Source organism: Furipterus horrens, unplaced genomic scaffold (assembly GCF_987537825.1).
Source record: "Furipterus horrens unplaced genomic scaffold, mFurHor1.1.pri manual_scaffold_5, whole genome shotgun sequence".
NCBI classification, from domain to species: domain Eukaryota; kingdom Metazoa; phylum Chordata; class Mammalia; order Chiroptera; family Furipteridae; genus Furipterus; species Furipterus horrens.
In genome coordinates this window covers 63,438,765-63,466,184 of record NW_028327175.1, presented here as the reverse complement: position 1 = coordinate 63,466,184, position 27,420 = coordinate 63,438,765, and the positions used below count along the sequence as shown (strand labels likewise).

The 27,420-nt window shown below is 36.1% G+C and overlaps 1 protein-coding gene across 3 annotated transcripts in view; it reads left to right on the top strand.

Moving 5' to 3' along the window:
• Positions 1 to 27,420, top strand: part of MCTP1 (multiple C2 and transmembrane domain containing 1) — a 473,957-nt gene that overhangs the window by 181,733 nt on the left and 264,804 nt on the right. For all 3 annotated transcript variants that reach the window (XM_090276498.1, XM_090276497.1, XM_090276499.1), the window contains exon 2: positions 13,989 to 14,103. In XM_090276498.1, coding sequence (XP_090132624.1) covers positions 13,989 to 14,103 — 115 coding nt within the window. The remainder of the gene's footprint in view (positions 1 to 13,988; positions 14,104 to 27,420) is intronic.

Sequence of the window (27,420 nt, the reverse complement as noted above, 5' to 3'; positions counted from 1 at the left end):
ATTATTGCTTAGGTTTTTGTGCAAAATAAATGAGACGATGTTTGTGCTCTATCAGTGTTAGCTGTTTAATTCATTGGGATGCTTTTGGTTGCAAGTAACAACACAACTCAAAGTGACTAAAATAATAAAGGGAATTTATTGGCCCATATAACTGGAAAAACTAGTGGTTAACTCAGTGGTTCAATCAAGTCACAAGAATTAGTGTATTTCTGTGTCCGTCCAGCCTTCCCCATTGTTAGCTTTATCCCAGTCTTATTCTGCTCATGGACCCAAGAAGGCTATCAGCGCTCTCACAGCTGACTATGTGCTTCCTCATTGAACCTGTTTATTCCAGTATTCTCAACCAGGTCCAAAAATTTTAAAGGAGCTTAGGTCACAATTCCAACCCTGAACCAGTCATTGGAAACAGGAGATTGAACTGCGTAATCTTTGTGATAGTCTCAACCTTTGAGCTAAGGAGCAAGTCAGCTTCCCACAACCACTCTGATTACCCAGAGGAAATAGAGGGCTATGAGGAAGCAGAAAGGTAGCAACGCCTGCTTGGAAGGCAATCAATACTTGTCATCATCTTGATCACTGTTATCCAGGCACCATGGAGAGAACCGTCCACTGCCCAGCCAGGATGTTACGTGTGTCTCCAAGTGAGGTCAGTAATTCCCTGGAAAGAAAGTTCACAACTTCCTTGACAAGTATACATTTCTATAGTAAGTCAAAGCTTCCCTGTGCTGAATAACCATTAGTGAGAAACACTTGACCATTTTAGATTATCAGTTTAATGCTAAACTGTGAGAAAGTTTGAAAAAATTAGAAGGGATGCCTAACATTATCTGCTCATATAGTAGCACTCAAGTTTTGGCAGTTTAAAAAATCCTTTTTGCAAATGGTACTGAGAAAGCTTAAACGTTGATAACTTAGCTCCAGCGAGGTGTTTGGAACACTTAAAGAGTATCAATTAACTGAATAATTTAAGGCAAGCATTTATTTTTATTGTACTTAGCCACTAAGGTCAACTCTGGATCCAGGATCTATAATTTATCCATAGTAGATTCTGCTATAACATTTATTAACCCAAAGATTTTTTATTTATGAATGGAAAACCCTCATGAAATACCTTTCTCTATGACAAACTTGTGTACCGAGTAAGTACATTTAACACTCCTCTTGTGATATGTATGACATTTTAGAATTTTAAGTCTCACAAACAGAAATATAAATGAACTTTTCATTTCTTGTCTTTTTTATTATTCATGCCCCAGCCCACGGCCCTTTTATGCACTGTAAGTTAAGAATAATAGCAGATAACACATTTCCTCACAATATCTCATATAGGTGAGAGCACTCGAATTCATGGGTGAAGGGTTCTGAAGATCTCTGAAAACAGAGAAATCTCAATATTTATCCCTGACAAGTGACTTCCTACAACTGCTCAGACTTTTCTCCTTTAAAGCACTTCCTTTGTGAATGTGTCTTGAAGTCTCAACTAGATACTAATCTATCTTTCACATTATCTCATTTATATTCTTATCTATAATTAAACTGTCATTTTAGGAGTACAAAGGCAGGGCCAAAATATTACATGTTTAACATAGGATACTAAGTGTTTTACATACATTATTTTGCTTAGTCTTCACAACAATCCTAGCAGGTAGGTACCATTTTTATCCTCCCTCTTTTTTTTTTTTAAGGTGGGAACCTAAGTTGCTGAGGGATGGAGCCAAAATTTAAAGAAAAAAATATGGATAGAATCCCTCTTTTTTTAAAAAAGCAAATTTAGAAGTAATATAGGTCTATCTTCTCTTTCGACAAATGTGGAATTGAGAGGCAAAGAGGATAAGTTATTTGCCTGAGGCAGTAAAGTTAGTTTTATGGAGGGGTAGGAACTTACACCCAAATCTTATGACTTATAGCTTAATGCTATAAGAATCAGAGAAGGAAAACTCTGATTCCAAAAAACCTCCACTGCCTTGTGGCATACCTCTTCAGGGGAAAGGCTAAGGGAGTAAACCCCGACAGAAAATCCGGAGCCGGAGTCCCTAAGGCAGTTTGACGTTGTAGTCAACACCGGCAACTCCTGCGGCGCACCTGAAGCCAAGCTGTATTGACTCCGTCTTTCCCTTGGACCCTTCAGCTGCGAAGAGAGGGGGGTCTGCTGCATGGGCAACAGCAGACCCTCCATATCACCCTGCCCAGGTTCTGTAGCGTCAGCTTCACTGGAGAGGACACTCCAGCGTCATCGCAAGATGTCGATTCAACACGGGAGGAGACAGATACCGTGTCACTCCTGAGTCGGACTGCACAGCCATTCTCGGCGGTGCAGATAGACTCTTAAGAAGCTACACCATCGTCTCTCGAGGCTCTGTAGCTTCAGCTTCACTGGAGAGGACACTCCAGCGTCATCGCAAGATGTCGATTCAACACGGGAGGAGACAGATACCGTGTCACTCCCGAGTCGGACTGCACAACCATTCTCGGCGGTGCAGATAGACTCTTAAGAAGCTACATCATCGTCTCTCGAGATGGACGGCTGCCGCCGCCTCCGACGACGACGACGGATAGCTTAATGCATGATTACTGCTATAATCCTTCTCAGTTACCTGCAGTTAAATGTTTACAGCAGCAGTACTAGCAAATTATTTTTATGAAACATAATTAATGTGTAACTGTATCTCTTAATATATCACTCCTAGTTTTCTCATCTGTTAAATGGTGAACAGGAAAGGGAATATTGAGGTGGATTTGGTTAATTTATCACTAACATGCCTTCTGTGAAGTTTATCATTGTACTCACTAAACAAAGACCAAATTAAAATAGTGTGCCCTACCAAAAACTAGGTTATTTACTCAAAAGAATTAGCTATACAGAAACTTTTGAAAATTAAACTTTTCATTTGAATATTTTTAGATTTACAGAAAATTTATGAAGCTAGAACAGAGAATTTCCACATACCTCACACCCAATTCCCCCTATTAAACATCTTACATCAGTACAATATATGTGTCACAACTAAGGAACCAATATTGACTATATTAACATTAACTAAATTCCTACTATGTTCAGATCTTTAGTTTTCACGTAAGTTTCTCCTTGTTGTTCCAGGATCCCATCCAGGACACCACATTTTACTTAGCCTTTATGTCTCCTTAGGCTCCTCTAGGCTGTGATGGTTTTTCACACTTTTATTGCTTTTGATGACCTTGACAGTTGGAGTAGTACTAGTCAGATATTTTAGAGCATGTCCTTCAATTTGGGTTTTTCTGATGTTTTTCTGGTGTTGTTCCCATGGTGAAGCAGAGGTTATGTGATTTGGAAGGAAGACCACGAAGATCAAGTACCATTCTCTTCACAAAATGTCCAAGGAACATACTTTCCAGACGACCCATCAGTATTGATTTTGACCTTGATCACCTGGTTGACGTAGTGTCCAGTTTCTCCATACTGTTGTCTTTGGAAAAAAGCCACTATGTACAACCCCCACTAAAAGGTGGGAAGTTACACTCACCTCCTTGAGGAGCCATTTTGAGTTCCTTTGCATCATAGACTTGTCCATTCCCCCCACCATTGTATTTATTTATTTATTCAACTCAGTTATTTATATCAGTACGGAACTGTGAATATTTACTTTATATTTTGAACTATAATCCAAAACTGTTTATTTTGTTGCTCAAAACTTAAATTTTTCTACCAGAATTTGCACAGATGGTATATGAAGCCTTGTTCTGACAAGTCTTTTCTTCTCAGAGGTATTTTGGTGAGGGGACGCAGGGGGCAGGGAGAAAGTATGCTTGGGAACTCACTGAAAGACAAAAGTTCAGCAGAGTTAACGCAAACAAAATGTATCATGCTCTCAGGTCTGACAAATACTGTTGTGGTAAAAGTAGTAAGGATAACAGTCATTAAGTGTTACAATAGTACTAAAAGCAGAAGACAACCCGAGCATAATGCACTTTCTAATCTCTGATTAACCAAAGGTGAGCACTAGCATCAGAGTACACAAAATATAATTATAATTTGCAAAAAGCAAATATAATTTGCATTTGTAAATCACTTGACTCTTTACAAAATAGTATAAAAATTACATTATTTCTTTTAATTTTGACAAGTCTATCTCTTTAAAGAGGTGGAAACTGATGCCCTTAGAGCTCAAAAACTTTACTTCTGCCTTATAGCAATTTCACAGTCCAGATAGGCCTGTTTGTTTACAGGTCTTTCTGTTTTGACTCCTATAATCTTTCCTCTATTTTATAATGGTTCCCTTCATCCCCCAAATACCTACTTATATTTAATTTCTTACATTTACAAAGCAGTTTTACATATTTTATCCCATAATCAAAAGTCTTTTGTAAGGTATCTCGTACACCATTTTAAAGACTAGAAAATAAAGGTGCAGCAGGAATAAGTATTTTGGGCTGAAGTTAAATAGTTGGTATGATGCCTGCCTTTTTCTCATTAGAATCTGCCTCTTGTAACACACAAATGCTGGTTCCAGGGTCTAATTCCAAAAAGTCGTGGTCTGTGTACATCAGGATGGAGAAAAGAGAATTTTGTTTGCTTTCATTTGGCATGGGTTATTTTACAAACTGTTTGTGTGGGCGGAAAGGTTACCAGCAGTAATGAAGCTGCGCAGAATAGTCTATTTAGTGGACAAGCCCAGGGTGAGTAATGATGTGTGGGAGTTCCAGAAAGGAAGCTCTGGTTGTACTGAGCTTCATACTTTTTCCAACAACAATTAGATATGGTCATTTAGTAGGCCTGAGAATTTATAGGCCCATTTTGTTTTGTTTGGGCTATTGCAAAATCAAAATCCCAGAATTAAACCCAGGGTTGTAGTTTGGTTCCAAAACAATCGTAAAGCTTGATATGACCAGGGGGTCAGTCTTTTCTGCTTAGTTCATCTTTCTTTATCTTTAATAAGCCTAACTTATTAAATACTATAACCATGCATCATAGTTTATCTGAGACTGTTTTATTTATGCCTGTTTATGCCATGGAATTATTACCAGCACTTCCTTTCACTCTCTAAAGTGTACCAGCTTGAATAACACATTATATGGGTACCCCAACCATAAGCCTTTTTCCCACTTCTTGTTGAAAATATTCATAAACACAGAAAGTTTTCCTCACTTAGTAACTGCAGAGCATTGACCTTCTTTGATCTCTGGGTGATGAGCTCGCACCACACAGGCATCTGTATGTGAACATCAAGGATCACTGCGCAGTGCGCTGGAGGAAGAGGTGGAAGGCATGGGGCAATTTCTGCCTTTAGCCTCTCTGTGCGGATTTCTCCCATATCACTGTCTACTGCCTGCTTATGGATTTACTGAGTTCCCTGGCTGCTTTCCTGTTTCTATGCTTCTTTTGCTCATTGTTGTTGCTCTTTTTGTTGCATGCTCTATTTTGTTGTGAGAGTCAAGGACTCCTCCAACCATCTCATACAAAGTCAAAGGAAGTAAGAAGGTGATGGGGGATCAGTTAGATATCCTAGAGCCCAGAGCCTGGAGCAGATGGCCCTTGTGGCCCAGAGCTGCTCTAGGCCTTCAGGAGTGGGAATTCACAGATCTTCACCCTCCTGCCCAGCCATTGTCATACTCTGCTTTGGTTAGTTTGTATAAAGTCAGTGGGCTACAAAGTCACAGTCTGTCCTCTGCTATATGTATTTCTTCCATCCTCTACTTCTGCTTGATTATAGTGCCTGTTTTCTGATTCAGGATTATATATGGGCTATTATGCCCTCTCCAGCCTCTGTATTTGACCCTTTGGCTTTCTCAGCTATGTGTAATTTTTTATTCCCTCTGAAATCGGTCCAAAGAACCTTTGCCTAATAACACTTTGGCTAGGGAGAAAAAACAAAAACAAAAGCAAAACAACCTATCACCAACAAGCCTATTCATTGTCTGAGATTCAGATAGTCAGCTCTAGTCTAATCAGTATGAACAAGGGACAAGAAATTAAATTTACATAAAATCAAGTATAAGCAGTTCTTTTGGCTGGGGCTGTAGGTTAGTCAGGCACTATGACTGACATAACCTAGTCAGATATGCTCATTGGTCGCCATCAATTTTCTCCATTCTGTGTGATTTCAGTTTTAAAGTCATTTATTCAGTTGACCTGTAAATAACCATGATGTTTCTTTGACAAGTGGATCCCCGTGCTTCATTGAACTTTTACTACCCCAGTGGCTTCCAGGTTCTGCTTTTGAAAATTAAGTTTTGAAAAACCTTTGATTTCCATTTGGTGGAGATTTCACTGTGCTCATATTATCAATGTCATTGATACTAAGAGAGATGACTACTTAGAAACTGGTAATGGTTAAGTGAAAATTCTCAGTGATACATCTTGATATCCTTGACAAGGTTGTTTAATTTTAAAAGTTGAAAATGTAAAACTTCCATGAAATTTTAAGTAGATTTTATTGATAGATAAGGTTAAAGCTGCACTGAGCATGGGCTGGGTGTATGAAACACATATGGAATAGCTTAACCAATGTACATGGCGTGGCAATACTAGAGCACTCAAGAAAATCTGTAATGTAGACATGCTTCCCCTCCTTGAACAATGCTTCACTAACTCTACTTCCTAGTGGTAATAAGGATCAACCACCTCAGTCAACAGAGGAATCTCATTTTTTGCCTATAATGAAAATCTCAGAAAGGACAGGTGGCAGTCTCAACTTTGACTTCATGGGTACAACGTATCTTCTGCTGGAAGCTTTCTTTAGGTAAAAAGGCATCCTAAGCAGCAGAGTTCAAAGTCACAAAGACCCTCATAGGTTTTCACACATACTCTCCAGGCAGTTCATGGTGTAAATAAGAAGTTTGGAAATTCTTTGTGGATAAACCTTCTCAAAGACTTGCATTTATAATTGGCATAATGAGTCAAACTAGGCTGACTATTGAAATTACTTGAGGGATGTGAGGATGATCTCGCTATAAAATTACCTGAGGACCTGTAAGAAAAATTACTAATACCTGGGTCCTCCCACTCCAAGAGCTCCTGGGTGCCTAACCAAAGCCCTCAAAGTTCAGAACTACTAGTCCATATAAAATGAAGGAAAGAAGGGTTAGGCATGAGGACATGTAACATCACCATGCATGGAAACTGTTTTGGTTTAAGCAAACCAAATAGTAGAGGAAGACTTCTGCGAAAATGGTGGCTTGGTAGAGTAGAGGATGTGGGTGCTTTGATCATAATCCTTCTAAATGATTTCTTTCAATTCTTAGACTCTGTCTCTTCCACAGTGTTTTTCTGACTTCCCCATAGGTTACCTAATAAGGCTGTGTTTTCCATGTATGTTATAATTTATATCTTCAAAAATGTTACATCTGCTTTTTGGCTTCAACAATCCTAAAGCTCTGAGTGTTGTCAGAGAAACCTCCCTAATCCTCTAACTGTGCCTAGAACTCTAACTTTAAAATTTTGAGTTTATCATTTCGTTTACATTCCCACCAAAGTTATACAAGGATTTCCTCTTTTCCATATCTTCACTGGTAATTATCTTTAAAAAAAATAATAATAGCAATCCTGACAGGCATGAGGTAATATCTCATTGTGAGTTTGATCGGCATTCTCTTGATTATTAGTGATGTTGAGCACCTTGTCATGTACCTACTGACCATTTTTGTATATTTTCATGTCTTCTTTGGAAAAATGTGTATTCAGGTCCTTTGCCCATAGTTTAAGTGGTTTGTTTGTTTGTTTGTTTGTTTTGCTATTGAATTGTATGAGTTCCTTATATACTTTGGCTATTAACCCCTTATTATGTATATGGCTTACAAATATTTTCTCCTCTTTCATAGGTTGTCTCTTCGTTTTGTTGATTGTTTTCTTTACTGTGCAGAAGCTTTTTAATCTGCTGTAGACATACTTCTATATTCCTGCTTTTGTTACCTATACTTTTGGTGTCATATCCAAAAAATTTATTACCAAGGTCATTTCCCTCTTTTTCTTCTACACATTTTATGATCTCAGGTCTTATGTTTAAGTTTTTAATCCATGTCAGGTTGATTTTTGCATATGATATAAGAGAAGATCAGTTGATCCTATACATGTAGGTTTATTTCTGAGCTCTTTATTCTGTTCCTTTGGTCTATGTGTCTGTTTTTATGCCAGTACAATAACTATTTTGATCATTATGGGTTTGTAGTATGGTTTGAAATTAGGAAGTGTGATGCTTCCAGCTTTGTTATTCTTTCTAAAGATTGCTTTGGCTATTCAAAGTCTTTCATGGTTCCACATCATACAGCAATTCCACTTTTGGGTATTTATGCAAAGGAGTTTACATCAAGATCTTGAAGAGACAACTGCACTCCCATGTTCACTGCAGCATTATTGACAATAGCCAAGATATGGAAACAACCAATGTCCACTGATGGATGAATGGATAAAGAAAATTTGGTATATGCATACAATGGCATGTTATGCAGCCTTGAAAAAAGAAGCAAAATCTATCATTTGTAACAACATGGATGGACTTGGAAAACATTAGGCTAAGGGAAATAAACCAGACAGAGTAAGACAAATATTGTATGATCTCACTTATATGTAGTATCTAAAATTGTTAAACTCATAGAAGCAGAGATAGAATGGTGATTGGCAGAGGCTGGGGGAAGGGGAAAATGGGAAGTAATGGTCAAAGGGTACAAAGTTTCAGTTATGCAGGATGAATAAGTTCTGGAGATCTACTATACAGCATAGTGCCTATAGCTACTAACAATGCTGTATTATATACTTAAATTTTTCTAAGAGGGTAGCTCTCATGCTAAGTGTTCTTATCACACTCACACAAATGATAATAATAATAATAATAATAATAATAATAATAATAATAATAAATACCGCAGGAAGAAACTTTGGGAAGTGCTGGATATGTATGTGGCCTTGATAGTAGTGATGATATCACAGGTGTGTATTTATTCCCAAACTCATCAAGTTATATATACAACTTTTTACATATCAATCATACCTCAATAAAGTGGTTAAAAAATAGCAGCACACATCTTAAGTGTGGTGCATGGCAGTTTAGGGAAAGGAGGGGTATATATATTTGAAGTTCTAATAATAGTCACTAAATAAATATTAAATTTGAAAAAAAAAGATTTAAAATGATAAAGTTTGTATTAAAGCTGTATGTGGGCCTAGCATTTCAGATACATCTTTACATCCTTACATTTGGTAACTTAATAAACATTTAAAAAAAGGTACTTTACAATAAAAAATTATGTTTCTAGTATCCTTCCATAATTGTCCAACCAGTTTTCTTCTTGGAACCATTCAGTGAACCTGAGGAGAGATGTCTCTCTAGATCTATTTAAGTTCTATACTTCCTTCTTTTATGGAGCTAGGGATATCCTTGGACACAGTGGTGGCCTGGAACTATCCTCTCCTCTCGTCCCTCTTTCCACTACTGACATTACCATTTTCCCAGGAGCCTCAGCTTCACTTCAGCATGACTCATCCATTTCCCATATCTCCCACATGTTGTCAGTGGACAGATTCAGCTGATTGAGTCTACTCAATATCTCTCAAATTCATCTTTTATCTACATTTCCACTGACCAGATGAGGCCCTTGTGACTCTAACTGAATTGTTATAAAACCTTTTAGATAACTTCTATATCCATAGGATTTCTCTATTCTCTTCCATCCTACAGAAAGAAAAGGCCCAGTTTTATTCAACTCTGTAAACCAAGCACTTAGCCCAGATCAGGAAAGATGAAAAACAGACAATAAATATTTGTTAAATGAAGTCTGGTTATATGGCTTCTCTCTTCAAAGCCTGTTATCGTTTCTTGGTTGAACCCTCTTCAGCCTGGCATCAAGGTACATCAGTCATCCTTTCTACCTCACTTCTCACATATGCATGTGAGGCACCCTCTGGGGACTATAGGGCTCACATTAATATTCCTTCTTTATTATCAAGATTCATATTTTCATACCCTGCTTCATTTTCATCTCTATGATGCCTCCTCAGATTCTTCTCCCATAGTAGTTGGTCTTTCCTGCTCTCCTATGGACTTAGTAATGCCATTATAGCATGGTCTGTCTTTAATTATAGCTTTTGAGTGACAGTTTCATTTTAAGTAATGGTAGCCTAAGCACTGTCTTTAAAAGGATTCTAAGGTTATTACTTAGGTTCCTCATGAAAGAACATGCTAAACCACATTAGATGCCATACTTGGGCACAGAAGAAAAGAAACAAACTGCCCATGGAGCAGCCAAGTTTGTTACAGATCCCGATGTATATGTCTACTCCACTAGATCATGTGTCCTTAAAGACATATTTCCATTCTCATAGCCTCTAACACACTTTGTGTTTAGTTTATCCTTAAATAGTCTATTCCCTGACTTTAAAAGTTTACAATATAACATGGCGAATATGACATTTTTTGATAGAAAGTGATAATGGACAACAAAAAGTATAAAGTGCTAATGAAATGATCCCTGAAGAGTAAGTAGGAAGACATGAAGAACAAGATGATGAAGGCAGCATACCAGATCTGTCCAGAAAACATCCAACCATTGTTAATATAATGAGAACAGTTTGTGTGACATCAGTGTAAACTGGCGGCCAAGGAGAGTGGACTGGAATGCACATATGTGAACAATGATGACTTCACTGTACTAGTCACTGGGGATGGTTGATGCTGTTGAATGAGCATGTGAACTGTGTGGCCATCTCATACAAAATGATTGAGTAGAGCAACAAATCTGCATCAAAGTTTGCGTTAAGCTTGAACATTCCTCAACAGAAACTATTCAGATGGTTCAGAAGGTTGAAGCTATGGGCAGCAGCTGGTGATGGACAGCTTCACCATGATAATGGACCAGCTCACACATCACGTCTTATGCAGAGGTTTCTTTTGTTGTTTTGTTTTGTTTTGTTTTGTAAAACATCAAATCACCCAGGTGACTCAGCCCCTACAGCCCAGATTTGGTGCCCTGCAGCTTCTGGCTTTTCACAGAACTAAAACCACCTTTGAAAGGGAAGAGATTTCAGACCATTGATGAGATTCAGGAAAACACGACAGAGTAGATGATGGCGATTGAGAGAACTGTGTGAGGTTCCAGGTGCCTACTTTGAAGGAGACTGGGGCATCATTGTCCTATGTATAATGTTTCTTGTATCTTGTATCTTCTTCAATAAATGTCTCTATTTTCCATATTACATGGCTGGATACCTTCTGGATAGACCTTGTATATCCAAAGAAAATGAAATCAGTACCTTGGAGAGATATTCACATTGCTGTTTTATTAGAACATTATTCATAACAGCCAAGATATAGAAACAACCTAAATGGCTGTTATCAAATGAATGGACAAATAAAATGTGATACATACATACATACATATACACACAGAAATGAAATGTTATTTAGGCTTTCAAAAGCCAATTTATGTAAGTCCAGTGAAGTTACCTCTTAATAAGGTGTTAAATTCTAAAACAGCAAAAGTGAAATCTCTACTATAATTAGAATTACCTTTGAAATATCCTTAACTTGCCCATAAAGAGGGAAGGTAGAAAGTGGTAAGGGGGGTCAAATATATGGTGATGGAAGGAGATTTGACTTCAGGTGGTGAGCACACAATGCAATATACAGATGATGAATTGTATACTTGAGACCTATATAATTTTATTAACCAGTGTCACCCAATAAATGTAATAAAATTAAACCAGGTACTCTATGAATTATTCACTCAAGACTTTAAGAAGCACTGACTAGAGCAATGAAAGCTATTAAAATATATAGATATCTGAACATTCCAACTTTTCTATTTGAAGATACCTATCAAAACATTAAAGAAACTTTTCCCTTCCCATAGATTTTATTCCATTTTTTTAGAAAGAAGTAAGTCTATGTACATTTAATATTTATTAATGAATTTGTTTATTTTGAAATAATGTATATAAAAGAACCCAATGAAAAGCTTGGAGCATACTTGGAGCTTAATAAGTGGTTGCTAGGCTTGAATTTAAATTTTGCATATTAATTAGAGCTTACAAACAGTTCTCTGAAAAGGGGTTTAGGAGACTTTGGTTGGCTTTCTCTCCTTCCACCATGCATGTTCGGTGTGGCCCAGTGAACAACTCTTACTCTCTTGCTCTTTACACTAGTTTCAAGACAACTTACCATAGTTCAGGAAATGTATATGAAGGAAGATGGGTTTTTTGCCCACCAAACTAGAAAATTAGTAATATCTTATGTTGGCTAGGATATGGGAAATAGGCACTCTTGTAAGTTTCAGTAGGACTATGAACTATTTAAACCTTTGGAAAAAAAGTATGTTCTGAGAGAAATAAAAGCACAAGTCCCTGTAGTGTCAACTACTGAAACCAACTCATATATTCATCAGTGGGGAGATAACTAAAGAAATTTTGGTATTCCGGTCTCTTGAATGATGTATATAAAGGAAACTAGATAAATCTCTGCATTTTTAGAAAAGTGTCCATGATTTAAATTAAATAAATTATGAAATAATAGACAAACTGTAATACTATTTTTGTTCACAACAAACAAAAACTGAAAACTCAACCACAAAAATAAAATCTAAATGTATGTGTATTTGTTTGCATAAGAAGACAAAAGTATGGAAGGCTATACCCCTGGAAGGTAGGGCAATTAGATGTTTGTGGGAAGATCAAGGCAATCATTTTACCTTTTGCTCCTCTGTTGTTTGAAGGCCTGATCCAAATTAGTAGTAACAAGAAATAAAAGACAAAAACAACTGGGGATGTAATATGGAAATGGAGTGGATGGAATTTGGTTAACTATTTGAATGTGGTGGAGAGGGAAATGAAGAAATCAAGGCTAGCTCATCAATTTCCAGTCTGAGCAACTCGGGGAAGATGCTATCATTCACAGAAACATGAGAAGATCAGTCTTTTTTAATGTTACCAGAGGAGAAATGAGGAGTTGGGATTATCAATCAAAGTTGCGCTGTTTCTTATTTTAAATGATAATTGCTCCTGTAGGAAAGATTCTTATCTTGGTCTTGAAACCTCAGACAAAATGATGCTTTATAGTTGTATTTCATGTAAACTTTGGAACTAAAAGAGCCAGACTGGTGTCTAATATTTTACCTTATTCAGGCACAGTATTCCAAAACAAAAGACTATTGATTTTTGAATTGGAAAAAAAATTATAATAATTAAAAATTATCTCAAGCATGTGAAAAAATTAAATTTTTCCACTGTATCAAGGTGGCAGAAAGTATAAACTATTACCTGCACATTTTTTACTATATGTTTCTATTGTGTTATTTTAATATAGGTATTCCTCTTCAAGTGAGTTTATAACTCAAAGCCAATTAAATAAACAGTTTATTGTTGCTAAAGACTTTCTATAGAGATAACCTTGCAAAGATATTTAGATCTAGAAAGAGCTTGTACATTTTTATTCCATAGGAAGCAGCATTATGTATTGTCTTCATATTTATATTATTTACTTGCAAATACTGTCAAAATGCTGTGTGAGTTTATTTCTGTGTAATTATGTCATATTTTATGTTGGGACTGAGACAGAAGGGTGTAATTCACCAGTTTGAACCATTTTGCATAGATAAAGGAGTCAACAAATTCACCTGAAAAAGTCATTTTAATTTCCAATTCAATTATGTGGAAAACCACTTCTCTTGGATACCTTTATTTTCCATTCATCATTGATTGCATTTTTACTCATAAACTATTCTTATGTTAGTCCTTCTTAGTTGAATTATGTGGTCTTTTCATGGATAATGTTTTTCATATTCCATTTGTCATTTCTACTTTGAAATAAAACAAGGATTCCTGTTGCTGCCATGTTTTTATTGAGTTTAAAGAATTTCATGAATTTTAGAACCTTTAGAGGATTGGGTGATTATGATGTATGAATTCACATGTTGACTTATTTTATTAACTAATTTTCATAGTTTGAGTTAAACTGTATATGGTCCCCATTGGAGGAAATAGAAGAAAGATAATAAATTTAATATTCTGTATATTTCTTGTTTTCCAGAAAATAAATACTTCTGGAACCAGTAATGCAGATGTCCCTTTGGCTGATCCCGGAATGTACCAATTGGACATTACATTAAGAAGGGGTCAAAGTTTAGCTGCCCGAGATCGAGGAGGTAAGACCAGAAGAATATTACTTGGAAGCTCAGTCTGTGTTTATGACAAAACTTTTTTTTTTTTTTGATGGTTGCTTAAGTTTAAAAAATTAACTATAATATTATAATTTTTAGAAGGTTACATTCAGTGATATGGTTTGAAATGTTATCTGACTCCTGTGACCGTGGAGGAAGAGGTTGTGATGCAAGTTTGAAAACTTTGAACTGGTTCCAACCCAGCCAGCAAGGTCCCTACAAAACTGCTGACAATTTAGACTGTTCATTATATATAATTAGTGACACAACCGGTTAATTAGGTGATACACATTAGAATATTTGAAGCCATATCAGAAGTCACCTTTGGGAAGACCTGACATTTTTCTTTTCTGAATTGATTTGCTCAGTTAAATTGGCTAAAATTGCAGAAAGCAGAACTTTGGAGATTCCCAGCAAGTGGTTTTCTGAAGTTTTATTGGACCTGACAGTAGTCGCATGGTGGATTAAACAGGTCTTTGTAGCCCATAATGAAGGGAAAGACAAAGCAAATACTCCTTAGTTCCTAGATTCCAAATTCCAAGAAAATTTCCTGATGAACTAGTCTGGGCTACTTTGAGAATTTTTTGAACCCAGGACAAGAGAGAGACCCTAAACAGACTGTGTAGAATCATTTGCACATTTTGAAATATGGGCTATTCAGGATGTGTAGAACTAAGGGCCCCAAGGACCCACATTCTGAAAGGAAGCTTAATTGGGTGTGACTTCTCCAACAAGAAAGGGGGAAAATCCCTAACCCTCTAACTCACTGCCAGAGAACCTGGAGAGTCTTCCTGGCATTATATAATCTTGTTTATCTCCTCCAACCCTATGACATCCATACTGAGGGAGTGGAAGGAACCACATTAGGACTATAGTTTGGAATTTTTATCTCCTCTCTCTATAAAAACAAAATAGAGAAAATAATATAGTAGTGTTTTTAGACTAGTAACTACATAAAAAATGGACTTAGTTTTTAAGTAAAAACCAGTAAATATCAGAATATTTTTCATGAATGAAGGTGTGATTAGAAAGGTTAGAATTTAAACATATGGGAGAAATTTTGAAAATTAACCATCTGATTTATTAACTGAGGACAAATATTTATTGAATTGAACCAATGGTCTCAGATGAAGTTACAGTTAGATCAGAAAAAGAAAATAATGCTAGTGACATAGTTTTATTTTGCTATATTTATATAACTTTCTTTTATAGATTTTAGAGTACTCTTAATTCATTACATAACATCATTTCATCTAAAACAGAATTGAACTAGACATCAAGAGATCAAACTTTTCATCCTAGATGTGCCCTCCCAACAATAGGAAATGCATATGCACACAATTATTTATTATAGCATTGTTTTTAAATAGGAAATGTGACTAAATAAACCATGGTGCAGCCACATGATGAAATACTATGCAGCTGTAAAACAAAGAATAAGGAAAATCTCTAGGAATTGATACGGAAAGAGTTACAAGATATATAATTAAGTGACAAGGTAAAGTGCAAAGGAGTATTGATGATATGGAATGTTTCATGTAAGAAAGAAGGGAGTATAAGAAATTATGAATTATCTGATCATTTGTTCAAATATATATATATCAGAAGTAAATTCTAGAAACTAATGTGATTTGTAACATAATATAGGCAAGAACAGGTGTCAAGAATAGGGAATGGGAATGAGGTAAACGCAGGAAGTGACATTTCCCTGAGTAAATCTTCTTGTATAGTTCTAACTCTTTAACCATGCCAATATTTCAGCAATGAATGAATGAATGGGTGAATGAATAAATGAGTGAATGAAATCAACTAGAATGGGAGCAACCCAAAATGGAATATAACTATAACCACACCTCAGGAGGATGAGGAATAAAATAACTAATCTAAGTGATTATATAAAACAGTTTTTGGATTATATACTATAAAGCTCAAAACAAGATGATTATACATAAATAATTTACTTTAGAGTATGAGTGTCAATTCTGAAGCTACTTAGTGTGTATACTAAGAATAAGCAAAGAAGTAAATATATTGTAGATAAGTGCCAGGTTTCTTACTGTTGGAGAAAGAAGTTACAATACACAATAAGGGAAAGCTGGGATGAAATTTGTTATGTTTAAGAGGTATCAGTATGAGTTACTAGATTGATATGTAATAATTAAAATGGATAGTGGTGTGTACATGTGTGTTGGGGGGGGGGTGTCCTAGATCTGTCTTCTGAGAGGCCCTAGAAGCAATCTCAAAAGGTATAATGACAAAGTAGTAATCAACAAAACTTGGGCCCAGATCTTGGTTTCTAAATACAGTTTCCCCAATAAAAGTAAGCAGGGCTCCTGGAGAAATGGTTGATTGCAAATCCAGGGCAGTGAAAGTATAAGATGAGCCTGGAACATTTTGCAGTGCCAGAAAGTAAGGATGTCCCCCATACAGATGGCAGAATGTCAAAATGGCATAGGAGCCAACTTAAAGGATTGCCTGATGACTACAGCTGGAACAAGTTTAGCAACAAAATAAATAACGACAATAACAGATTATAAACCATAGGATGATATAAATATCTATGACTTCTTACTAGTAAATAAACAAATAAATAGAAGAGAAGGCACAGCTTTTCCTTAGAAGAATAATTATAAGATAATTAGAAGAATCCCAATGAATAAAAGGAAAAGGAAAAATAGAAATAGAAAGCTATCTTTTAACAAATAACACAGTAACACTTGTTGGCAGGCAAAAATCATCAGTTGATGCTAAATTTGTAGGTGCAAAATTATGATGTAAAACAGGATATTTTCATTATTTCAAAGTATTGCTCCACAAAATTCATGTGAACTACAAGAGGAAAATAGTAATTCACAGTGGAGAAACTTGGAAGATACCTTTACCAAGTGATCAAAGTTAACTTCGGCAGTAATGAGGCAGGCAGACACCATGGACCTGCTGATAATGATGTACTGAGGAAGAAACATCATGTCTATGGGATTCTTGCCATAATGTGCACAGTCAGTGTAATCTTGAGAAAACATCAAACAAACTCTGGCAAGATATGATGCCGGTTGTCGGAACTGAGTAGCAGCTTCCCTTTGGACAGAGCACGCACAACCTTGTTTCCCAATTTTAAGTCTGGATGGCATTGCGCATGCACCCCTGTCTTTCTTAAAGGAGCAAGTTATTCTCTGTAGATGTCTCTGCTTAAAACAGGAATTGTGTTAAGGTAGAATGAGAGGGCTGTATTCTTAAGAAAATATTACTTTGTGGAAGTGTTTAAAATGCAAACTTCAATCCAGCTTCACTGTTTTACTTACTTGCCTGGAATTCATGATGTTTTTATTGGGTAGATATGAGAAGAGAAACTTAAACAGAGGAAACAGGCTTAGTTAAGTTTGAGATTGATTAAAATTTATCTTAGACCCACCTGGAAATAACAAATGTGCTAAGCATATGATTGTATAGTTTATATGGGAGCACTTTAGGTTTGTGAATTTATATATGTGTAATTACATGCATACAGGATAATTAGATGGAGGTGGATAGTTTGAAGTGATAAAACCAGTCAGGAAGTATTGCAGTTGTGTAGGAGTATAGTAATGAGGGTCTGAACCATAATTATGGATGTGAAAATGGAGAAGGAAAGAAAACTATGAGAGGTGGTTCAGGAGAATGTCCAGTAGGACCTGAGATCTATTGGATGAGATGGTTCAAAGAAAAGCTCTTGAGATTTTAAGGCTGATGGTACCTGGAAGCCATGTGGATTTTGGAAGAAGATGAATGTAAGAAAAAATCTTTGTATTACTGTTATAATAGGAAGAAATTATACTCCTTTACCATTCATTACATTGATGCCCTTATCTATTGATCAGCAAAAGCAATGACCCCTATGTCTCATATTACCCTTGTACAGAATAGTGGAAGAGAAAAACTCATTTCCACTATCACTACCAGTGCTAGACTGTTGCTTGAACTTTGCATCTCCAGAATCTTCCTTCATATGTAATGGGCACTGAGCTGGGCTCTGAAGTCAAAACTGGCCTTCGTTCTTCCATTTTTATAACCTGTTTTGCAGAACAATAACCAGATGGCTTCTTGAAATGGTACTGCCTTGTCCTAAGTTTTATTATGTCAGCTTTAAGAAGCTTGAAGGAATAGAAAGCAAATGATTTTGTGGAGTCTAACCACATAATTTCAAAGCCAAGTTCAACATTATATTATCTGTGGACTGTGAGATCTACTATTTCTCTGCTGAAATTGTAGGGTTCCAGATTGAGCAAATAAAAATACAGAATGCCTAATTGAATTTGAATTTCAGATAAACAGCACATTCTCTTTTTAATTGTATTTCTTATTTTATCTGGCGGCCCTATGGCAATTGTCATGTCTTGTTAGTATCAGAAAAATGCCATTTATATTTTAATTGGGTTGGGCCTTTCAGGACTATACTATCATCTATTACATGATTAATGTAATGTCTTGACATGACTTTTGTATTGCTAGAAAAATGTAAGCAATCTGTGTAGATATGTCTAGTGGTAGCAATTGCCTACAATTTGATTTCTTGAAATTTGTATCTTGGAGGATGTTTTAATTTCCTAGGGCTGCCTTAACGAATAACTATAAACTTGGTGGTTTAAAACAACAGAAATTTATTCTTTCATGGTTCTGGAGTGCAGGAATCAAAAAAATTAAGGAGTGGTAGAAGAATCCTCCCCCCACCCCCTTGCCTCTTTGGCTTGTGGTGGCCCCAGGCATTCCTTGGCTGTGGCAGCATCATTCCCATCAATCTCTGCTTCTATCTTCACACAGCACTCCCCTCTGTGTCTCTGTGTCTCCAGTCTTTCTCTGCTTTCTCTCAGAAGGACATCAGTCATTGGATTTAGGCCCATGTGAAATCCAGGACAATCTCATCTCAAGACTCTTAACTTAATTACATCTACAAAAATCCTATTTACAAATAGGTCTTGTTCAGGTACTGGGGTTTAGAACTTGAACATATCTTTGGGATAACCCATGTCAACCTACTGCAGGGTCAGCTGCTTCTCTTCACATAAAACAAATTTAAGTCGTCAAAAAAGTGATCTACATGAACTCATTAACTATGATTCTGTTAATAACAATGTTAGAAACCCCTGCGTTGAGTAGAATTAGAGACTCTCAGTCAATCTACTCTGAAACTCCTAATGTTCACTCTGTGAGTCTGGTGTGTCAAATGCTAAAAGAAAGTTTTCAAGTGTTCTGAGAACAATGTTTTTACCAAGTTGGTTAAGAATTATAGAAATCTAGGGCCTTTTCTCATGATTTAGTGAAACTTCACAAATTGGGAAATTATACCAATTACAATATAGCCAGATATGAGAATAAGAATTGGAAAGAAAACATTTTTTCAAAAAATAAATTCAACTTGATAAAAGTGGAACATATTCAGTATTCTAAGTGTAAACAAAGCCGTTTTCAAGTTGGAGGTCCTGCCAGCAATTTTGTCATTAGAATGTAATTTAGGAAAGCTCTTAGCGAGTTCTTCTCTGAGTGGGTAAGACCTAGAAATATTTCCAGTTCATATTATGCGTCAGGCATGCTATTTGGTGTTTACATATCTTTCCTCTCATCTGAACAGGATTGGCCCTAAGGGCAGCTGCCACCCTGACACATTCACTCACTGTTTGGTGTGCAAGGTCCCTTTGGTTTTGACCCTTGAGAATTTCCTTTCTGGTAGGATGGCCATATATCTTGGTTTGCCTGAGGACAGGTCTGTTCTTTTTTTTTTTCCTGTTGATTGGCATAATTTTTACTAGTGACCCATTTCACTGTCACAAGGGTCCCAATTCAGGGACATAGTATAATATATACTGATGCTTACTAGGGGAAAAGAAACCCTTTAATTCCATTCAAGTTGATCAGAAAATTAAATATTATGAATGTTCCTTTTTTTTTCTTTTTTCTCAGAAGGAGAATGCAGCTTGCATCATCAGAGAAAGGTTTGTTTCTGAGCAGGTTTGAGAGACTTTTCTTGACAGCCACTTTCTGTTGCATTTTTTGCGTTAAGGTCATGAATTGAAGATATTGCTGGTCAATCGTTTTTTGCATTTCTTACAGATGGTAGAATCAAGTATAGACTTGTTTTACCCCATAAAGACACAATATCTTACATATATGTTAATGTGATTCCTTTCAACAGTTTCCTACCATTGGGAAGAAAATTTTTTTTTTTTAAATCATAGTGACTCAGTTTTAATGATAGTCGTTTCCTGTGGTCTATGAACTGATATATATAAGCTTCTGCAGAATACAAATATTCTGTTTTGTTTTTCTTGTGTTATTTTCATAGATGCAAAAAACATCACTCATTGACACACAAAGATTCCCTTGTTGCACTTCAAGTAGAGCCATACAATTTCTAAAACCTGAGAATGACCTCCTACCTTGAGATTGTGTAAAAGGCCCCAAGACTGCACTATTTTTCTAGAAAGCTTTTTATACTGCTCTTTACACTTGATTTATTCTGATCCAGAAGCAGAGGGTGCAGTGGCTCTTCTCCAGGCTGTCTGCAGCACTGCAAATGTGGAGGTAGTCCTTTAAAATTTTTTTGATTTTTGTTCTGTTACAGTTGTCCCAATTTTTCCCCCGTTGCTCTCCAGTGCCCCATCTCCCGACCCCCCACCCCCGACCCCTGCTCCCACAGCCAGTCCCCACCCTGTTGTCCATGTCCATGGATCCTTTATACTTCTTCCTTGACTTGACCCTTCGCCTTTCCCCTGTTTTCCCCTTCTCCCCTCCCCTCTGGTCTCTGTCAGTCTATTCCTTGTTTCCATGCCACTAGTTCTATTTTTCTCATTTGTTTGTTTTGTTCATTAGGTTCCTGTTATAGGTGAGATCATATGGTATTTGTCTTTCACTGCCTGGCTTACTTCACTTAGCATAATATTCACGAAGCAATTCCTATCTTCAAAATTATCAGGGTTGGCTCAGAGGTGCCATTCTTTACCAAATATGAATCTGGAACTTCTTCAACCTGAAGAGACTCTGAAGATGATGTCTCCACATATGGAATGCTGTCATATCACACCTAATTAAATAATATTTACTTCTGTGTGCTATTTCTTATATTCTTATGGTGACATATTTGCTTTGCTTAATTATATTTAGATAGGAGGAAGGACCAATTTTTATTGAACCTTTGCAAATAGCTACATTGCCATGAAAAGTAAATGGACCCAGAAAAGGCACTATGTATGTATGATATCTGACATTGTGTTTAGCAGTTTATACATAAGGCCAATCAGCATGCATCATATTTCCTTAATAAGCTTCATAGACTTTGCCAATAGTGTTCTTTTTTAAGTCTGATTTGATTATAGATTAACTTGATTTAGAATAAGTATAATTTAATTCAGCATCTCTGTTAACAAAGGATGGTTGTATTTATTTATTTTTTTATGGATTTCTTTTTTTAATTTATTTGTTATTTTTTGGTTTTTCAATTACAGTTGTCCCATTTTTCCCCCATTGCTCTCCCCCACCCAGCCCACCCCTTCTCCCACAATCATATCCCTCCCCGTTGTCCATGTCCATGAGTCATTTATACACGTTCCTTGACTAAACCCTTCCCTTACTTACCCCCCTTCTCTGCTTCCCCCTTCCCCTCTATTGACTGCTGTTCTGCTCTTTGTCCTATTTAGTTCGTTTGTGTTGTTCTTTAGTTTCCTGTATTAGGTGATATCATATGGTATTTTTCTTTCTTTGCCTGGCTTATTTCACTAAGCATAACTCTCTCTAGTTCCATCCATGTTGTCGCAAATGGCAGGAGTTCCTTCTTTCTTTCAGCTACATAGTATTCCATTGTGTAAATGTACCACAGTTTTTTGATCCAGTCATCTACAGATGGGCATTTAGGCTGTTTCCAGCATGTAACTATTGTAAACAGTGCTGCTATGAACATAGGGGTGCATAAGTTCTCTTGAATTAGGGTTTTAGGATTTTTTGGGGTATAATCCTAGGAGTGGAATTGCTGGTTCAAAAGGCAGTTTCATTTTTAGTTTTTTGAGGTAATTCCATACTGTTTTCCATAGTGACTGCACTAGTCTGCATTCCCACCAACAGTGCAGTAGGGTTCCCATTTCTTCACATCCTCGCCAGCACTTGTTGTTTATTGATTTGTTGATGATGGTCATTCTGACAGGCGTAAGGTGGTATCTCATTGTGGTTTTTATTTGCATCTCCCTGATGGCTAATGATATTGAGCATTTTTTCATGTGTCTATGGACCTTCTGTATGTCCTCTTCGGAGAAGTGTTTATTCAGATCCTTTGCCCATTTTTTAATTGGGTTGTTTGTTTTCTTGATGTTGAGTCACATATATTTTGGTGATCAGTCTCCTGTCTGAGATATCACTGGCAGATATGTTTTCCCATATGGTTGGATCCCTTTTCATCTTGCTGATGTTTTCTTTTGCTGAGCAGAAACTCTTTAGTTTGATGTAGTCCCATTTGTTTATTTTTTCCTTTATTTCTCTTGCCTTAGGAGATGTATCTGTGAAAATATTGTTACGCGGGATATCTGAAATTTTCCTGCCTATGTTTTCCTCTAGGACTTTTATGGTGTCATGGCTTACATTTAAGTCTTTGATCCATCTTGAGTTTATTCTTGTGTGTGATGTAAGTTGGTGGTCTAGTTTCATTTTTTTGCATGTCCCTGTCCCAAAGGATGGTTTTAAGCTTAACTTGTTTTAAAAGTTGATCTCTTAGTTTTGTTTATTAGGCGTTGTCCTTAAATTCACTTGAGATTAATTAGCTTGTATTCATGGTTTTCCATATTTAGACTTCTTAAATGATATGTTTCTTATTGGTATAAGCATGAAGGAAGTTTCCTGGTTTTGGATGTATTGTGCCCATAGGAAGAAATATCCTCAGAAATTTAGTTTCATGTCTCCTGTAATTAGATCATGTGAAATATACAAAATTACCCTTTCATACATTTTGAAAGGTCAGTTGGCACCATTACTAGTTAAGAATAGGTTCATATATTTGGTACAATTCTTTGATACAACAAAACTTACATGAAGATATAGACCCATTGATTAAGATGATTTTAAGATAAGGCATTCATTTTTATGAGCACTGATTTGATCTTCTAAGTCTGAGATGAGAGAGAGGAAAGGGGACTAAAGGGGTTTATCATGACTTATCATACAATAAATGATTAACAATAATATCAACAATGTTATAAAACAAATAATTACAATTAGATGTGGATGTGTTAGTTTTTGCAAGGTCCGTCCCATTTCTTCTCATGCTGATATGGGGTTAACAGTCTGCTTTCACAAAATTATCTGTCTTTGGACCAAAATAATTCTAGAAATTCCAATTTTTAAGTCTCTTGGTACAGTTGATCAGGTATTTACACAAGGTGATAATGTCAATTTACATTTGGAAAGAGCACCCATAAATTTATTCTTAGTAGCCTCAATAGCCTTTTGCACCAAGGTCTGAGACTGACTTTTCTTCATAATTTTATCAGAAGACACACTGATCTGTAGCTAATAGTGGGAACCTTTAGGCAAGCATGAGGGGGGAACACAGACTGCCAGTTGATGATAGTCTGAATGCTTCTGGTTAATTTATTTCAGAAACCAATATCAGAATGGAAGAGAGTAGAATCTCCTGCTGGAAGTGAGTACATAAGCAATTGGGCATAATGCTAATAGGTGATGATTACCCTGAAGGGAACAATCTATTATACATAGTGAAGATGTTTGCAAATCTCCAAAGACTTACAATCACTTACAATCGATAAAAGAATTTAAAACTACAAATAAAATCTTCCTAGAAGTAAATTTGTAGACAGCCATTGTGTAACCCCTTTTGTCTGTATAGGGCATATAATAGTATATCAAAGAATGATATTTTCCCTATACAAAATTTACCTTGTTAAGGTCAGTTGTTAAGGTAAGTTGAGCTTGTCTTTTATTTTGAAAACTTTTTCTTATCCCATAAAACAATATTCCATGCAATTATGACTGTTAAGTTTAACTAAACATCAAACTCACAAGACTATCCAAGGCCACACTGATTCCTCTTCAGGAGGATATAGGGCAGGAAACACAGCTCAACTGCAGGACAGTATCAGGTATCCATTGCAACATCAGCTATCCCTTCCTGCAGTCTAGGCAGCAGCCCCACAGCCATCTGGGAGTTATCTTCCTTGGTTCTCCAGGTAACACAGTGCAGATGGTGAAAGACAAGATCCATATTGAGAAGGTGTGGAAGCCACTTGGGTATAAAGGCCTCATTCTCACAGGAGCCAGTATCCCTTATAACTATTCCATAGACATAGTTTCCAGGGACATGCCCCGTTATGAGAATCATTACACTCAGGGAAGTCCTAAGATGTGGTTCCTAGCAGGTGATTCTACTTCTCCCAGTCCAGATGAAATTTACCAACCCGGGTCATTTTTATTATATGTCATTTAGTAATATAGTTGGCATATTATTGAATCAGATTACTGGGAAATCGAGAGTTAACCAGAGGTCATATTCTCATGAAGAAGGGGGAACAGGTTTCTCCACTCAGATAAGTGTTAAGAAAATTAAGAAAAATGGGGTATTCCAATTGTGCCTGATTGTATCAGGTTGCTCTGGAGTGCCACAAGAAGGCTTTCAAGGTGAGGAGCAAGCCTTTGGTCCTGTGGAGAAAGTATCTAAGTTGATGTGGATATAAAAACATCCTGTCAGTTTTATTAGTCCATTTAGGGCCCGGTCTTGGAGAACAGCAAAACCAAAAATTTCCAGACAGGTACACAAGGGTTCAAGGACAAAAAGTAACTACAGTTTTGCATGTGTTATTAACCAAAGTAACAACACTTTATAGTAACCATAACAAAAGTAAAACAGCAAATACTTTCACGACTTTAGATTTGTTTAAATATAACTAGGCATCTTTACACTTGTTTGCTTATTTTTAAAAAATAACTCACCATAGTTGTAAATACTCAAAGCCAGAATAAAAGCAGAGTATTTAAGAGGTTGTACAGTCAGCTTAGGTGAGGCAAGCCTTTCTTCCGTCTAGACAGAAGCAAATGAAAGTTTTACTACCTTATGTTGAGAACAGATTCCAAATCCAATGACCATTTTTCTTTCTGAACTACCAGTCCTCTACATACATATGCTTCTTTTAAAATAATTTAATTCAAATGTTTTTTCAACTTAAACTTATTGAGGTATAATTTACATACAGTAAAACTTCCAGTTTGATGAATTTGACGGACATATACCCTCAAAAATTTCGTCATGATCCTTTGTGATTAATTCTCTCTACATAATTCATAGCTCCCAGCAACAACTGATCTGATATTTGTAAAAAATAATTTTAAATTGCCCCAATATGTATGTTTTTAAATATACAAACATAGGTATGAAAAGATAGATGATAAACTTTAGAAATTGAATATAGTTAATTTTGTAAAGCATAAGATATTGTTTTATTGCCATGATTTTTCCTTGTAACATGAATGCTGTTTACATTGTAAATACATTTACACATTGACAAAATACATAAATAAGAACTACTCAGTGACCCCTAATATAAACTATGGACTTCGAATGACGATAACATGTCAGTGTAGGTTCATTGGTACAAGTGTGCGCTCTGGTGGGGAATATTGATAGAGGGGGAGGTGTGGGGGCGGGGGCGTATATGGAAATCTCTGTACTTTCCACTCAGTTTTGCTATGAACCTAACACTGCTCTAAAAATCAAGTTTATTTAAAAAACAAAACACTACTCTGTGGTCAAGTACCTTTACCCTGTCTCCAAATTTAAGTATACAAAATAATACAGTAGTTGATATTAAAACTTTTACTCAAGGAATCCAAATGAAATAGCATGTGTCATTGTCTGAAATTTAAAACAACTATGTATTTTTGTAAATAAAGATACTCTTATTCTAATCCAGTTTAGCTGCACACATTTATATCCATACAGTATTAAATTTTTAGTCCAATTTTTAGTGTAATTAGATCCTCTACCTGTTCTGTAAAACAAGGTTACAAATTAGCAGTTAATTAGGGCTCCTATCATAAAATAAAACTGCTTTGGATGCACTAATTGTTACTTTTGCATTATATCTCACTCTAGGCAGGTAAAGGGAATACAATTGAGCTGTTTTTTAAGCCCAACTTAACAAAACAATTTACATTGTTTAAGTATTTTCTGTGTTCAGGAATACTAGGAGTATTTAACTGTCAATTCAAATAACTTTTAACAATTATTTAACATTTATTTACCAAGTAATACTAACAATCATTAACTCATGGTTTAAAGCCTTAAGACACAAAGATGCCTTACAGGTGGGCTATTAGCACACCTCTTGTTCTTCACTTTATTTTAATAACCAAGACACCTATATTAACTAAAACTACGATTCCTTTTGAGCACTTTTTTTTTTTCTATTTATGTAGGAAGGAGAGGTTTGAGACTCCTTATTCTAGATTTATATGCACCTATTAAACTCAAGACCAATGAGAATATGAGCTCCATAAAATTTGAGAGACTATACAATCTTGTTGATTTCCCTCTGGAGGCAGGAAAGAAAAATTCTAAATATGTCTAAATATGTTTTAAGGATAGAAAGTTATCTCGTTCAATTGTTTCTTCTTTTAAGAGCAGAGCTATATCTTCAGTTCACTCTCTGCAGGAAAGAATCTTTTTCAAGTTCTTATGAAATTAGCAATTAGATTCTTTCTTCTCCTTTTATTTTTAATGTATATTTACTCATTTAACTAGATGTTCTTATAACATGCAGTCACTCAATTTTTAAAGATGTTCTTAAAATATAGGCAGGTGTAGCCATGATTTTAAAGTTTGGTCCCCAGACCAGTGGCATCAGAATCACTTGGACTTGCACCTTCTTGGGCTCCACCCCAGACCTACTGAGTCATAAGCTCTGGGTGCAGGTCCATCAGTCTGTGTTTCAAAAAAGCTTCTAGGTGATTCTGATGTGTGCTAAAGTTGAGAACCACAAATATAAAAATCTAAAGAGTCTCACTGGCCACATTCACACACATACACAAATAGACAATCAAGAAATCACCCCATCAATTACTATATATAATTTTACAAATAGGAAACTATGGTCACAAACTGTATTAAAAAATAAATAAATAAAATAAATAAACACCTCTTAGGCAAACCACAAGACTTCAATGATGAATATATGCTCCCCTATGCTTTATTTCTAGGCGTTTTGATCACTCTTTTTGACAGAACAGACAGGCATATGTGTGATAAACGCTCACAGTAAAACATCGGGACTCAGGAAT